General features: G+C 41.5%; 1 protein-coding gene across 1 annotated transcript; it reads left to right on the top strand.

Moving 5' to 3' along the window:
* The first annotated feature begins 3,503 nt into the window (after positions 1-3,503).
* On the top strand, positions 3,504-4,250 carry LOC108360632 (uncharacterized). Its single transcript, XM_017612995.1, has one exon. It carries the CDS (start codon positions 3,504-3,506, stop codon positions 4,248-4,250), a length of 747 nt encoding a protein of 248 aa, XP_017468484.1.
* The last annotated feature ends 9,526 nt before the right edge of the window (positions 4,251-13,776 follow it).

Consider the following 13,776-nt stretch of genomic DNA (forward strand, 5'->3'; position numbering starts at 1 on the left):
CCTCGGAGTGTGCGTACATCTAAAACACTGGAAGCGTGCCTTCCGTCTATCACAACATGATCGATTTGGGTTCTCGTTTTTCGATCCGGAGACAGCCACCTAGCTTGATGGATCTTTTTATGCTTGAACCTAGTAGTGCATACTACCATGTTTCGGGCCCCGGCGAAGTCGATCAGCCTCAAGCCGTTGTCGGACGTTTCGTCGTGTAGGCTGAATTTTCCGACGGTGGTTCCAAAGATCCCTTCCTAGTCCACCCTGGCATTGAAGTCGCCAAGCACGATTTTGATATCATGACGGGGGCAGCGCTTGTAGGTGCGCTCCAAGCGCAAATCGAAGAGATCTTTGGATGCCTCATCCTTCTCTTCCGTCGGGGCATGGGCGCAGATGAGCGAGATGTTGAAGAATCTCGCTTTGATGCAGATTGTGGCTAGACGCTCGTCCACCGGGGTGAACGACAGTACTAGGCGACGGAGTCTCTCTTCCGCCACAAATCCAACTCCGAATTTGCGCTCCTTTACATGGCAGCTGTAGTAGACGTCGCAAGGCCTTCTTCCTAGTTACGACTTAACAACAGCTGCAGGCGAAACTGACACCCCTATTCTGCAACTGTTTCGTATTCGGAGTTTGCTACGAATCGTAGAAATAGTATGCTGCAATCCGAATCGTATTTTCGAACTTTCGAAATTCGTAACAATGGCGTGCCTAAAAACGAAAGAGTAAGCTTATTTGCGTAATTTTGTACGAAAACAATTGTGTGTCGGAGGCGAAATAAAAGGTGTATATCTATGTGTGTTTGCAAGAAATATTGGTGGTGTTTATTTAAACAGATAAACTTGCCTTTCGCATATACGTATATTTTTATCCACTGCTTTATATAAACGAGCAAAAAAAGAATCTTTGTTGCCCCTTATCGAGAAACTTGGGTTTAGTTATTTGTACGATTTTCGGTTTTTGTGTCCAAATGCATAACCCGAATCCAAAAACTTTAACATACACGTGTAATCAAAGGATTCAAATTTTATTTAAGAGAAATGTTTCAAATTTCCTACCACTGGCTTATTAATAAACTCGGTTTGCACTTTGCACTTTTTTTGAAAATTTCGACGTGGGTTCCGCGCAAAAATACTGTGGACGGCGTAGCCGGAGTGATATGCACAAGAAATGTTGTATACCTTTGACATGCGGAAGCCCCTCTTCTCCGCAACACAGATTCTACTTAGTAAGGGTTATAAGCGCGGCCGAAGGTAGAAGCAAGCGCAACAGGTGGTGGACCCAACAAAGTGCATGCTTTTAATGGCTTGGAAGAAGGTGTTATTGCATTAACTGGATTGAGAACCAGAGCTTCAGGCATAGGAGGAGTTCTGGCTTATGGTTCAACAATTCAACCAAAAGCTGACATAGATGCGCCCATGGTTACTATGCCCGACAGCTCCGCATACCTTCCTGAACCCATTGCCATAGCGCCCGCTTACTCTGATGCTATAATTGCAAATACATCTGTACGCGATTAAGTGGCAACGACCAGCTTTATCGTCTGCACTCTGCACAAACCTTTAGTGTCATTCGCGGCTGCACTCTGAACTAGCCTTAAGTGTCATTCGATTATTCATGTTTTGCATACATACATACATACTTCCATCTTTATATATAATATTCTTGAACCTGTAAATATCATAAAATCTTACGTTAACAAGTCACGCTATTGTACCGTTTGTAGCCTTCTTTAAAGACGAATTTGCAAATAAATAAGTGCCATTATATTCCCGCTGGTCGGTGTGTACAAACATAATCGGTTTTCAGTTGCTTTTATCGTACATATTTTTGGTGCCTCCTGTGAGGACTGAAAGCGCGGTTTTTTATTGTCAAAGTTTCGTATAATCTACGCTGTAAAATAAAACTAGTTTGCGGAACTATGGCTGCAATGAATATAAGAACAGCGGCGAGGAGTTCTATACTACGCATCAGGGCGGAGGTGGAAACCGAAGGTTATACCGCGGATTAGGTGCAAGTGGAGCACACCATCAGCATTCAAACCGGGCACTATAATCGCTTCATGGACAATCATATCGCGCTAGTGGCTGGAGCCACTGACGAAGAATTGGACGCTCATGAGGAGCTACTAGCGCAAGTGGAGGCGGCTTATGGTAGTGCTGTCACCGAATTGCAACGCATGCGTGCCGGCTCAAATGCCACGGGGCACTCTGCATCTAGCCGGTGCCAAGGTGAACACCGATTAGATCCCGTCAAACTCCCCACGTTCGATGGCCGACAGGAAAACTGGTTGTTGTTTAAGGACATCTTCGAGTCGATGGTAAATAATCGCACTGATCTTGACGATACTTACAAAATCAGCCGGCTAAGGCAGTGCGTCGATGCGCAAGCGGTGCCNGATTTTCGGTTTTTGTGTCCAAATGCATAACCCGAATCCAAAAACTTTAACATACACGTGTAATCAAAGGATTCAAATTTTATTTAAGAGAAATGTTTCAAATTTCCTACCACTGGCTTATTAATAAACTCGGTTTGCACTTTGCACTTTTTTTGAAAATTTCGACGTGGGTTCCGCGCAAAAATACTGTGGACGGCGTAGCCGGAGTGATATGCACAAGAAATGTTGTATACCTTTGACATGCGGAAGCCCCTCTTCTCCGCAACACAGATTCTACTTAGTAAGGGTTATAAGCGCGGCCGAAGGTAGAAGCAAGCGCAACAGGTGGTGGACCCAACAAAGTGCATGCTTTTAATGGCTTGGAAGAAGGTGTTATTGCATTAACTGGATTGAGAACCAGAGCTTCAGGCATAGGAGGAGTTCTGGCTTATGGTTCAACAATTCAACCAAAAGCTGACATAGATGCGCCCATGGTTACTATGCCCGACAGCTCCGCATACCTTCCTGAACCCATTGCCATAGCGCCCGCTTACTCTGATGCTATAATTGCAAATACATCTGTACGCGATTAAGTGGCAACGACCAGCTTTATCGTCTGCACTCTGCACAAACCTTTAGTGTCATTCGCGGCTGCACTCTGAACTAGCCTTAAGTGTCATTCGATTATTCATGTTTTGCATACATACATACATACTTCCATCTTTATATATAATATTCTTGAACCTGTAAATATCATAAAATCTTACGTTAACAAGTCACGCTATTGTACCGTTTGTAGCCTTCTTTAAAGACGAATTTGCAAATAAATAAGTGCCATTATATTCCCGCTGGTCGGTGTGTACAAACATAATCGGTTTTCAGTTGCTTTTATCGTACATATTTTTGGTGCCTCCTGTGAGGACTGAAAGCGCGGTTTTTTATTGTCAAAGTTTCGTATAATCTACGCTGTAAAATAAAACAAGTTTGCGGAACTATGGCTGCAATGAATATAAGAACAGCGGCGAGGAGTTCTATACTACGCATCAGGGCGGAGGTGGAAACCGAAGGTTATACCGCGGATTAGGTGCAAGTGGAGCACACCATCAGCATTCAAACCGGGCACTATAATCGCTTCATGGACAATCATATCGCGCTAGTGGCTGGAGCCACTGACGAAGAATTGGACGCTCATGAGGAGCTACTAGCGCAAGTGGAGGCGGCTTATGGTAGTGCTGTCACCGAATTGCAACGCATGCGTGCCGGCTCAAATGCCACGGGGCACTCTGCATCTAGCCGGTGCCAAGGTGAACACCGATTAGATCCCGTCAAACTCCCCACGTTCGATGGCCGACAGGAAAACTGGTTGTTGTTTAAGGACATCTTCGAGTCGATGGTAAATAATCGCACTGATCTTGACGATACTTACAAAATCAGCCGGCTAAGGCAGTGCGTCGATGCGCAAGCGGTGCCAATGGTTGGCGGCGTATACACTGGAGGCTACGACCAACTATGGGCGGAATTGAAGAGGAGGTACGACAATCCCAGGCGTTTGGTTGAGTCACATGTGAATCGGTTGTTGGACTTGCCTGAACACCCAGCACTTACGCAACGCAATGTTCGGAATGTAATCGATGTAGTACGCAGTACCTTACGTGCACTTAACGTGATGGGCTTGGCCACCGACCATTGGGACGCCATCGTTTATCCTATTGTTCTCCGTAAATTGCCAACATCGGCGGTCACGCACTGGACCATTCTGAGTCATTCAGACACTCTGCCGCAGCTGCAGAAAATGCTTGAGGAGATTGAGACCTATGCTGACACTTTAAGGAGCAGCTCTACCGTACCGCCCAGGTGCCCAAATCTTCAAGCGCCAACATGAGATCAGCAATGACCTGCCCACGATGCGCCGAGCCACATCAGTATATCAAGATTCCCTCAATTTCGAGCATTAAGTCTGGATCAACGGTTGCACTGGGTACGCCAAGCAACGTTATGCTTCAACTGCTTGGGACTAGGTCACTTGGCCCGTGAGTGTAACTCGGGGAATTGCAACAACTGTAAACAGAAACACAACACCTTGCTTTGTAAGGCAGCTCCGCAAGGCGAGCGGTTACCTACAAACACCAGCTCAGAAGCGCGACCAGTGTCCGTACTCGAGCAACAATCGCCATCAACCAGCGCTACTGCGCCTCAGGTCCTGCCCCGTCTGGATGCTGTCAAGTNTTTAATCCACTTAAGGCAATCACCATTCCGAGGCTGGAATTGTGCGCCGCTCACTTGCTTGTAACTTCTATGGTGAGTGTACGCGAGGCTCTTCAACTCAGCAAAGATCAATGCACCTATTGGAGCGATTCCAGCATAGCCCTTGCTTGGATACGCAAGCCACCAAACATTTTGATGCAGTATGTCTNCCACATTTTGCCTAGTATAACTTCGACGATTCCCGCATCTCCAATTCACACGAGCGGGTACAAACACTTACACAACATACCACTGGCTGATCCGACATTTCACACGCCAGGAAGCATCGATGTACTCATTGGAGCGGACATCNTCGACTGTGCCAGCCGCGGCATGACACCAGCGGCTCTTCACAATTTTTCCTTATGGTGGAATGGNGTGCTTCTCCTGGGTGAAACTATCACTGGTGGGCCTAAGCAGCCGTGCGCACTCCATACGCGTCTCGGTTGGGTCATATGCGGCCATACATCGCCACGCTGTGCGTCAGTCCCCGCCTTGGGCACACCGACCGAATGTGCTACCGAGGAGAAGCGACTCGATAAGATTCTTCAACGCTTCTGGGAACTGGAGGAGGTTCCTCGCCCGAAAACGACCGATGACATTTGCGAAGAGATTTTCCAACGAACCGTATCGCGCNCGTGCTACGGTTTCGGCTAGCGGGCAGACCCTACTGGCGTACGCCAGTTATAACGGCAGATGAAATTCAGCAAGCTTTTGAAATTCTTGTTCGAGAAGCGCAAGGTAATTATTACAATTCAGAAATNACGTCTGAGGGGCGATGATGACTTGCGCCAGAAGTATGTTCAGTTTATGTGCGAGTACGAGAAGCTCGGCCACATGGAGAAGATCACGCTACAACGAGATGATCCATCCCACGCCTACTTTATACCGCACCATGCTGTCACCGCGAAATTCCGTGTGGTCTTCAACGCTTCGGCGAAGACCAGCAATGGCGTTTCCTTGAACGACACTCAGCTGGTTGGGCCNACAAGCGGTGCTTACATCAGTGTAAGACCTGCAAGTTACACCAAAGAGCAATGCAACAACAACAAATGGCTGATCTACCTCGCTCTCGAGTAATGGTTGCGCCTCCCTTTTCCAACGCTGGGTTGGATTACGCCGGACCNAAGCAGATCCTCCGGCGGGAAAGCCCTAATGACCCGCTCCGTGCGTATCAACTGAAGACTGTCACCTACGGTATGGCTTGCAGCCCTTATAACGCTGCTCGTGTTCTGAACCAGTGCGCCATTGACAACCANTACGTATGCTGCCATCCTCATATGCATGTGTACAAAGGCAGTGGCCATAGAACTGGCGGAAGGCCTGAGCACCCGAGCATTTCTGGACGTCTTTGATCGATTTGTGAGTCGTAGAGGATATTGCACCAATCTCTATAGCGACAATGGCACCCAATTTGTGGGGGCAAACCGTCAACTTCAAACTGACCTGGTCGACTGGCACAACACTTATTCCAAGCAACAACTGTCTGATGCAGGCGTCCGCTGGCACTTCATAACTCCTTCCGCTCCTCATCAAGGAGGCTTATGGGAGGCTGCAGTGCGTTCGGCCAAGAAGCATCTCAAGCGCGTCATTGGTGACGCTGTTCTCCCGTTCATCCAACTCAGTACCCTGCTGGTACGCATTGAGGCATGTCTCAACTCGAGACCCATCANAACCGTCAACTTCAAACTGACCTGGTCGACTGGCACAACACTTATTCCAAGCAACAACTCTCTGATGCAGGCGTCCGCTTGCACTTCATAACTCCTTCCGCTCCTCATCAAGGAGGCTTATGGGAGGCTGCAGTACGTTCGGCCAAGAAGCATCTCAAGCGCGTCATTGGTGACGCTGTTCTCCCGTTCATCCAACTCAGTACCCTGCTGGTACGCATTGAGGCATGTCTCAACTCGAGACCCATCACCGCTCTTCATGACGATCCCGAAGGCGGCGCCGCGCTATCACCCGGAGACTTCCTCATCGGCCGCCCATTGAATTCTCGTCCAGAGGCCACCGTTCCGGAAGCTCCGGACAATCGGCAACGCATGTTGCAACATTTTTGGCACCGGTGGAAGGAGGAATACTTGGTCCAGCTGCAGGCTCGTAGCAAGTGGGCCCGACCTACGCCAAATCTACAAGTTGGTGACGTCGTGGCCATCCAGCAAGAGCAGCTTCCTCCATCTCGATGGCGCATCGGTCGCATTACAGCAGTGCATCCGGGGAGTGACGGGCTGGTGCGCGTAGTCACCATCGAATCCTGCGCATTCGAAAGAGGCTTCTGTCGCAAACATTTGTGTCAGCGCCCAGTCCAACAAGTATGCCGTATCCTTCAAGCCCTCGAAAGCATTCTAAGTCCGGAGGACTTAGCCGGGGAGGATGTACGCAATTAAGTGGCAACGACCAGCTTTATCGTCTGCACTCTGCACAAACCTTTAGAGTCATTGGCGGCTGCACTCTGAACTAGCCTTAAGTGTCATTCGATTAATTATGTTTTGCATACATACATACTTCCTTCTTTATATATAATATTCTTGAACCCGTAAACATCATAAAATCTAACGTTAACAAGTCACGCTATTGTACCGTTTGTAGCCTTCTATAAAAGACGAATTTGCAAATAAATAAGTGCCATTATATTCCCGCTGGTCGGTGTGTACAAACATAATCGGTTTTCAGTTGCTTTTATCGTACAACATCAGAATCCATAATTTTCCTCAAAATATGTAAAATTAACCAATTTTACAATAAACAAGCACATGATGAGTGTTTTTTTTAATTCCTTTCCACTTTGTTTTCCGTCATTCAGCTATCTTCGAAAAACAACTGATAGCTGGCAATGCTGCACATGTTTCCGCAAGGGTTGCAGCATATGGATTTTTCGTTTTACGAATTACGAATTACGAAAATTCGGGTTACGGATTACTTACTTATTGGTATGGTTTCGCGGACCACTTCTGATGAAAACGCGTCAGGTGGTCTAAAAAACTTCACAAATCGAATTAAACACGTCTGGCTTCTTTTCTTTCTTTTGGTTTTCGTTTAGATGGCTGTGGTCAGCAAACCACATTGCCAGATCAGTCAATCGGTACGTGTCATAAATATATATAATCCTTAGATATTAGATAACTAATTATACAACACATTTGATTTTTTGATGTGTATACATCTTTGGTTTCGGTAGGGGTAAAATTCGCGAAGCTGTAATGCATATCCCAGCACAAAATTTCGAAGGGCTTAGTATGTGTATTTCAGCATAAAATTTTAATTTTCATTAGAAGCACCCTGTGTAAATGGTTGCATACATTTAGGCATATGCATAGTAAGAGGAAATGCGCTACAATTGATTATTGCATACGGCTTTGTACCTATGTATGTACATAAATATGTATGGACTCATTTCTTGCACCTGGGCATGAATCACGTAACTTTGAAACGATAGTCGTTCAAACGATACTGACAAAACGATGTTGTCAAAACACTTATTTATGCATTTGTGTTGCTGTAACGTGTTACTTTTACTGTTACGTGAAGCAAAACTGGAATCGAGTTGACGATATCGCACAAACGATCAAACAATTTTTGATTTTTATGAAGCAACACAATCTCGACACGATATCGTTCAGACGATTGTCGTCATACGTGATTCATGCCCTGGTTTTGATATTCGTAGATGGTTTTAGGTATAGGTTTAGTAGTCTATTTTGATAAAAAAGCAAGGCGAAAATTTAAAAAAATACTGATATCATTTTCACTGGGACTGTTGATAACTGATGAACATACATGAATATATGTATATATAATATGCATATGTATGGATGATATAACAGCTCTGATCCAATACTTTTCGAGTAAAATCCTGGAAAAAGGTCAAACAGCAAAATCACTCTCTGAAGTGAGAGGAAAAAGTGAGTAACAGCAAAACGTACGGAACAAAAAAAGCATCGGGTAAAATCCTGCAACTTCAATCTCTACACAACTCTCCAAAAAATCGCTCTCATTTACATGGACCACAGATTATATTCCGAAAAGAAAAACTAAATTTAGGAATATATACAAATAGAAATGCTCAAACTATAAGCCCAAAAACAATAACTGATGCGGTGTTTCCAAGAAATTATCGCCCTTGAATCACAAGTATATCGATGGCTGAGTGGGAGATCGACCTATCTCGGCAGCCAGTTCGAGAACGCTCTATCTCAAATAACTTTTCAAGAACGCCCTATTTCAGAACTCGTTCCAAAGCGCCCTATCTCAGCTGTCGACTCAAAAACGCCCTATATCAGCATATTTTCAATACATTTTGAAGTGAGATAGGGCGTTTTTGAACCGAATTTTGAGATAGGGTGTTTTTCAATTAAACTCTGAAGTAGGGCGTTCTTGAAAAGTATTTTGAGATAGAGCGTTTTCGAGCTGCCTGCCGAGATAGGTCGATCTTCCACTCAGCCATCGATATACAACTATCATATTTTATAAATCATACCGATAATTTCATGTATCAAAAGAATTAAAAATGAAAATTAATAAAAAAATAAAATCAGCAAAATGAATAATATTAAGTGAAATTAATGTTTAATTTCTAACCCAACCTACATTTGTATGTATGTAACTGAATCGCCTAATAATAGCTTTACAAATAAAAAGATTATCCTAATTTTCGAGCTTAACTCCCTAATCTGTTATTAGAAAAAGAGATTAGCCATGCAAAATTATAATCTCAGATTAAACCGATAACTTTATGGTGTCCAAAGTAGTTTTATGGATTATACTTGCGAAGAAGAGGAGGAATGTCAAATGTTAAAGTAAACAAAAATTTACGCTAGTAAGGAAAATAGGTTTGTAAAGGTAAAATATTCAGTTAAAATATATTTAAATGGCATAATATGTGTTGCAGAAAAAAGTGACCACGGTGGCACAGAGAAGAAGTTTAACTTTTCCTCGAGTTGTGTGAATAACAAGCACAACCAATTTGACAGCTAACGAGCTTTGATTGAGATTATATTTATATGTAAACGTACTTTTATGCTATGCCGTTCGCATATGTTTACACATCAAATTTCATGAGTACCTAGTAAACACGCCTTTTTTTAACAATTCATTCGGCATTGTATTTAAATAGTTAATTACGAGAAGCAGTAATATGTACATATATATTGTATACTTTTTTTTTTAATTATACACTCATTTCGTTTTCCTTTATACGTCTGGCTTTTTCTTACAGTAGCTACACACGAAGAGCATATCCGCGCACATGCGCGGCTTGCGGGTCATGCTCGTCGTTTGTAGCGTGGTTTGCGAGCATCGCATTGGAAACAAAAACAACAGCCTCACTTTGTGTTGATGCTTGCAGTGTGCACATCGCGGATAAATGCATCCAAGCCATGTGCGTTAATTGAATTTTTGATAAATGAGGCTAAATTACTATATGTATATGTATGTACATACATATAAGTAAAATATAAATAAATTTAAGTAACACATACATAAAAAACCCTAAGTCATAAGTATTTCAATTGCATCATCCGCGTCTTTCCTTTCCATGTTTACGCTTTGAGTACAAAATCACTTATGAGCCGCTCGCCGTCTGTAGCAAACGACAGCGAGCATGTTGGCGCACATGTGCGCGGATATGCTCGTCGTGTGTAGCTACTGTTAGGTTCGCAAGATTGTGCCGTTTTATTTCTAATAGGGCATTCGCACGGTCGATTTTACAGGCAACAAAAGTTGAATGCGGAGTTGAATGAGAAGCTGAAAGTGAAAAAGTTGCTATCCCTATTTAGACGAGGCGATTTTCAATTCAACACGAATAGTTATTTACATTATTTAAAATGAATTTAAATCGCAAAATTTTATCAATTGGCGTAAATTTGGTAAGCCAAGCGTTCGTAGAAGTGCTTTTAGCGAAGCTGAAAGATAAAATAAGAGTAAAAAGTAGAAAAGAAGAAAAAGTATGTATACAGAACAGTGTTGGCATTTTTGGTACAATTGTACTTGTTTGATACAATTTCATTTACAATATACTTTCCTACTACGCAGTACTTTTTAGTACAATTTTGTAATCAATACTAAATATATATAGCTCTGAAAATACACAGCAAGAAATTTTTTGTATTCTCTTTTGTTGTTTTGTTTTGAAAAATGGCTTGAACGAACCAGTATAATATAGCCTAGGCAAATTTTTAAATAAACTTTTCGATACTAAGTTTTATTAAAACAAAATGTCGAAGTCAGCTTCATATAGAAACAAAGCCTTCGTTAGTTTTAAGAGGAGGTTTTCTTAAATATAATACCTTTACGGCACTCACATATTGACAAGATTTTACTATTTATTTTATTATTCTTTAATTTTAATTATCTGTTTATAAAATATAATGTATTCTTTAAGAAAAACTGTATAAACCCAAGATTAAATCTTTGCGAAACAGCCAAAAGACAACATACTTTCGTAAAAATTTCGAGCTTTATTAATATTCTTTAGTTTTTAGCCCATTCAATTTTAGTATAATAAAGTGCAAGTTTAAAGTAGCTGGGACATACCGTTGAACTTGGCATTTTTTTTTGTCGACGATGTCCGCTGTCAGAAAATTAGCAACACCTTCATCAAAGAAATCTTAAAAAACTTAGTTATATTAAAATTTAATGGGCTAAAAAACCGCAAACTCAAAATAAATCTAGGAAATCGAATTAAAAAGTTCGAAATTTTTACGAAAGTGTTGTTGGTTTTTTTTTAATTTTGAACAAAGTTTGAACCTTGGATTTGTACGGCTTTTCTTAAAATATAAACAGTATTTAAAAAAAATAATTAAAATTGAATAATAATAAGCTAAATGGTCAAATCTTGTCGCAAAGTTTTGATAAGCACTTGAAGTGCTATTAAAATGTAAAATTTTAGTACTGAATCCAAAGGAAAATGTCTCTTTTATCCATAAATAATAACTTAAATATGCTTTTTGTTAAGATGTATACCTGAAAATGTGTACATACATATTTGCGTTAAATGCAGTACATGTGCGCGTGGAATCAATTTGTAAAAGTGTAAAATACGTAAACGTATGTACATAAACAATAAAACTTTCTCATGAATACCATAAAATCATTGGTCTTGAAGGGAATATACTAAGAAAATATATGAGCGAATTAAAAAGTATGTACAATTTATAGCCGAAAAGTACATTTTTTGTATAGATTTCATACTGAAGGAACAATTTTATTTTCCAACACTGATACAGAATGTAAACAAACACAGGGTTGCAAGGAAAAAAAGTTGAACGAGCTCAAAGTTGGCTGGCGACCAACTTTGTTGAAAGCGATTAGTTGAAAGGCCGTTCGGACGAGGCGATTTTTGCTTTCAACTAAAAGTTGCCTGTAAAATCGCCTCGTGCGAATGCCCTAGAAGATGGAGTGCGATTCGATATCTTGATATCTTTTTACAAAACGATAACATTGCTTAAGGTCTAGACAGAACACAATTTATCGCATATGGGCTGGTTACACTACTTCATCAATGCTTACCCCATGTTTACACCTATGAGCTACTTTCACAATGCCTACTTGCTTAAATCTACGATTACATTACTCTTATCTGCTCTTATATTGCTAGTAACTACGCTTGCATTAGTGAGGGTTATAATCCCTAAGCGCGGCCGCAGGCCGCCTATACTGAAAGAATTTCTGCTCAAAAATACTTCTGCTAATTTTCTTCGCAACACAGAAGGAGAATTCTACTGCCTACGCAGAGAGAAGTTCTGTTCAAAAATACTTCATCTTCTTTTCTTCGCGACAAAGAAAGAGAATTCTACTTTGTTAGGGTTACAATCCCCAAGTGAGGCCGCAGGTCGCCTACACAGAAGGAAGTTCTGCCCAAAAATACTTCTGACCATTTTCTTCGCAACACAGAAATGGAATTCTACTCTGTGAGGGTTATGATCTCTAAGCGCGGCCGCAGGCCGCTTACGCAGAAAGAAGTTCTGCTAAAAAATACCTCTGCTTCTTTTCTTCGCAACACAGAAAGAGAATTCTACTTTGTGAGGGTTATAATCACTAAGCGCAGCCGTAGGCCGCCTACGTGGACAGAAGTTCCACTCGAGAATATTTCTGCTCATATTCTTCGCAGCACAGAAGGAGAATTCTACTGCCTACGCAGAGAGAAGTTCTGTTCAAAAATACTTCTGTTCTTTTTCTTCGCAACACAGAAAGAGAATTCTACATTGTGAGGGCTATAATCCCTAATCGAAGGCCGCCTACGCAGAAAGAGTTCTGCGTGAAAAATACTACGATGTCAGAAGGTTTTTTTACACTTGACAAGGGAACACGAAAAGGAGAATTCTGCGTAGTAGGGGTTATAATCCCTAAGCGCGGCCGAAGGCCTCCTACGCGGAAAGGGTTCTACGTCAAAAATACTACTTTGTTAGAATGTGTTTTATACACTCGACAAGGCAACACAAAAAGCAGAATTCAGCGTACATAACACTCATAATTGCTGTTAAACACATAATAAATTAGCACTTTCATATTCGCCTTTATAATATTCTTACTCTGCACACATAATACTCATAATTGCTATTAACTCAATTCATGATGCAATTATACAAGATGTTGTACGTAGTGACAGCTCATTACGACGGCTCCCTTACAAAAGGTTGTAATATGGAAGCACGAGAGAAACGGGAAGAAAAGAAGCCCGCTTTGCGAAGTAGTACTAAATTTGGTACTCTTTCTCATATCAAATAGTACATATTAATAGTTACAAACGGTATATTATGATAAGCTAAATTTGCGAAAATAGTATATATTACGTAGTACTTATGCAATATATGGTAATTTACTTTATTAAAGACAATGGCGTGAATTCATAGTCCAGCAACTAAGTCGAAACTAACAAAGTTGCAACTTAAATTTAACTACCAACTTAAAATTTACCTCTATTCATAGTCGCATGTCAGACTTCTACTATGTAGTTTCGACTTAATTTACGATATAGCAAAACAAGTGTGAAAATTTATCGATATTTCTTTACGATATTTCGGAAATATTACTTTTTTATTAAATAATGTCAAGTTTGATCATCCGTATATGTAATTTTTATTTTCATTGCATGATTATGCAAAAGAATAAGCTATCATTTTCTTGTTAATTGTGTGAAATAGCCGGAACAACCGCAGTGATGTGAA

This window comes from Rhagoletis zephyria, unplaced genomic scaffold (genome assembly GCF_001687245.7).
Source record: "Rhagoletis zephyria isolate East Lansing unplaced genomic scaffold, Rhagoletis_zephyria_1.1 Rzeph_scaffold_00597, whole genome shotgun sequence".
NCBI lineage: Eukaryota > Metazoa > Arthropoda > Insecta > Diptera > Tephritidae > Rhagoletis > Rhagoletis zephyria.

What these genes read in the sequence shown, in the direction of transcription:
- LOC108360632 (XM_017612995.1), top strand. Translation starts at nt 3,504, where the DNA reads ATGGACAATCATATCGCGCTAGTGGCTGGAGCCACTGACGAAGAATTG.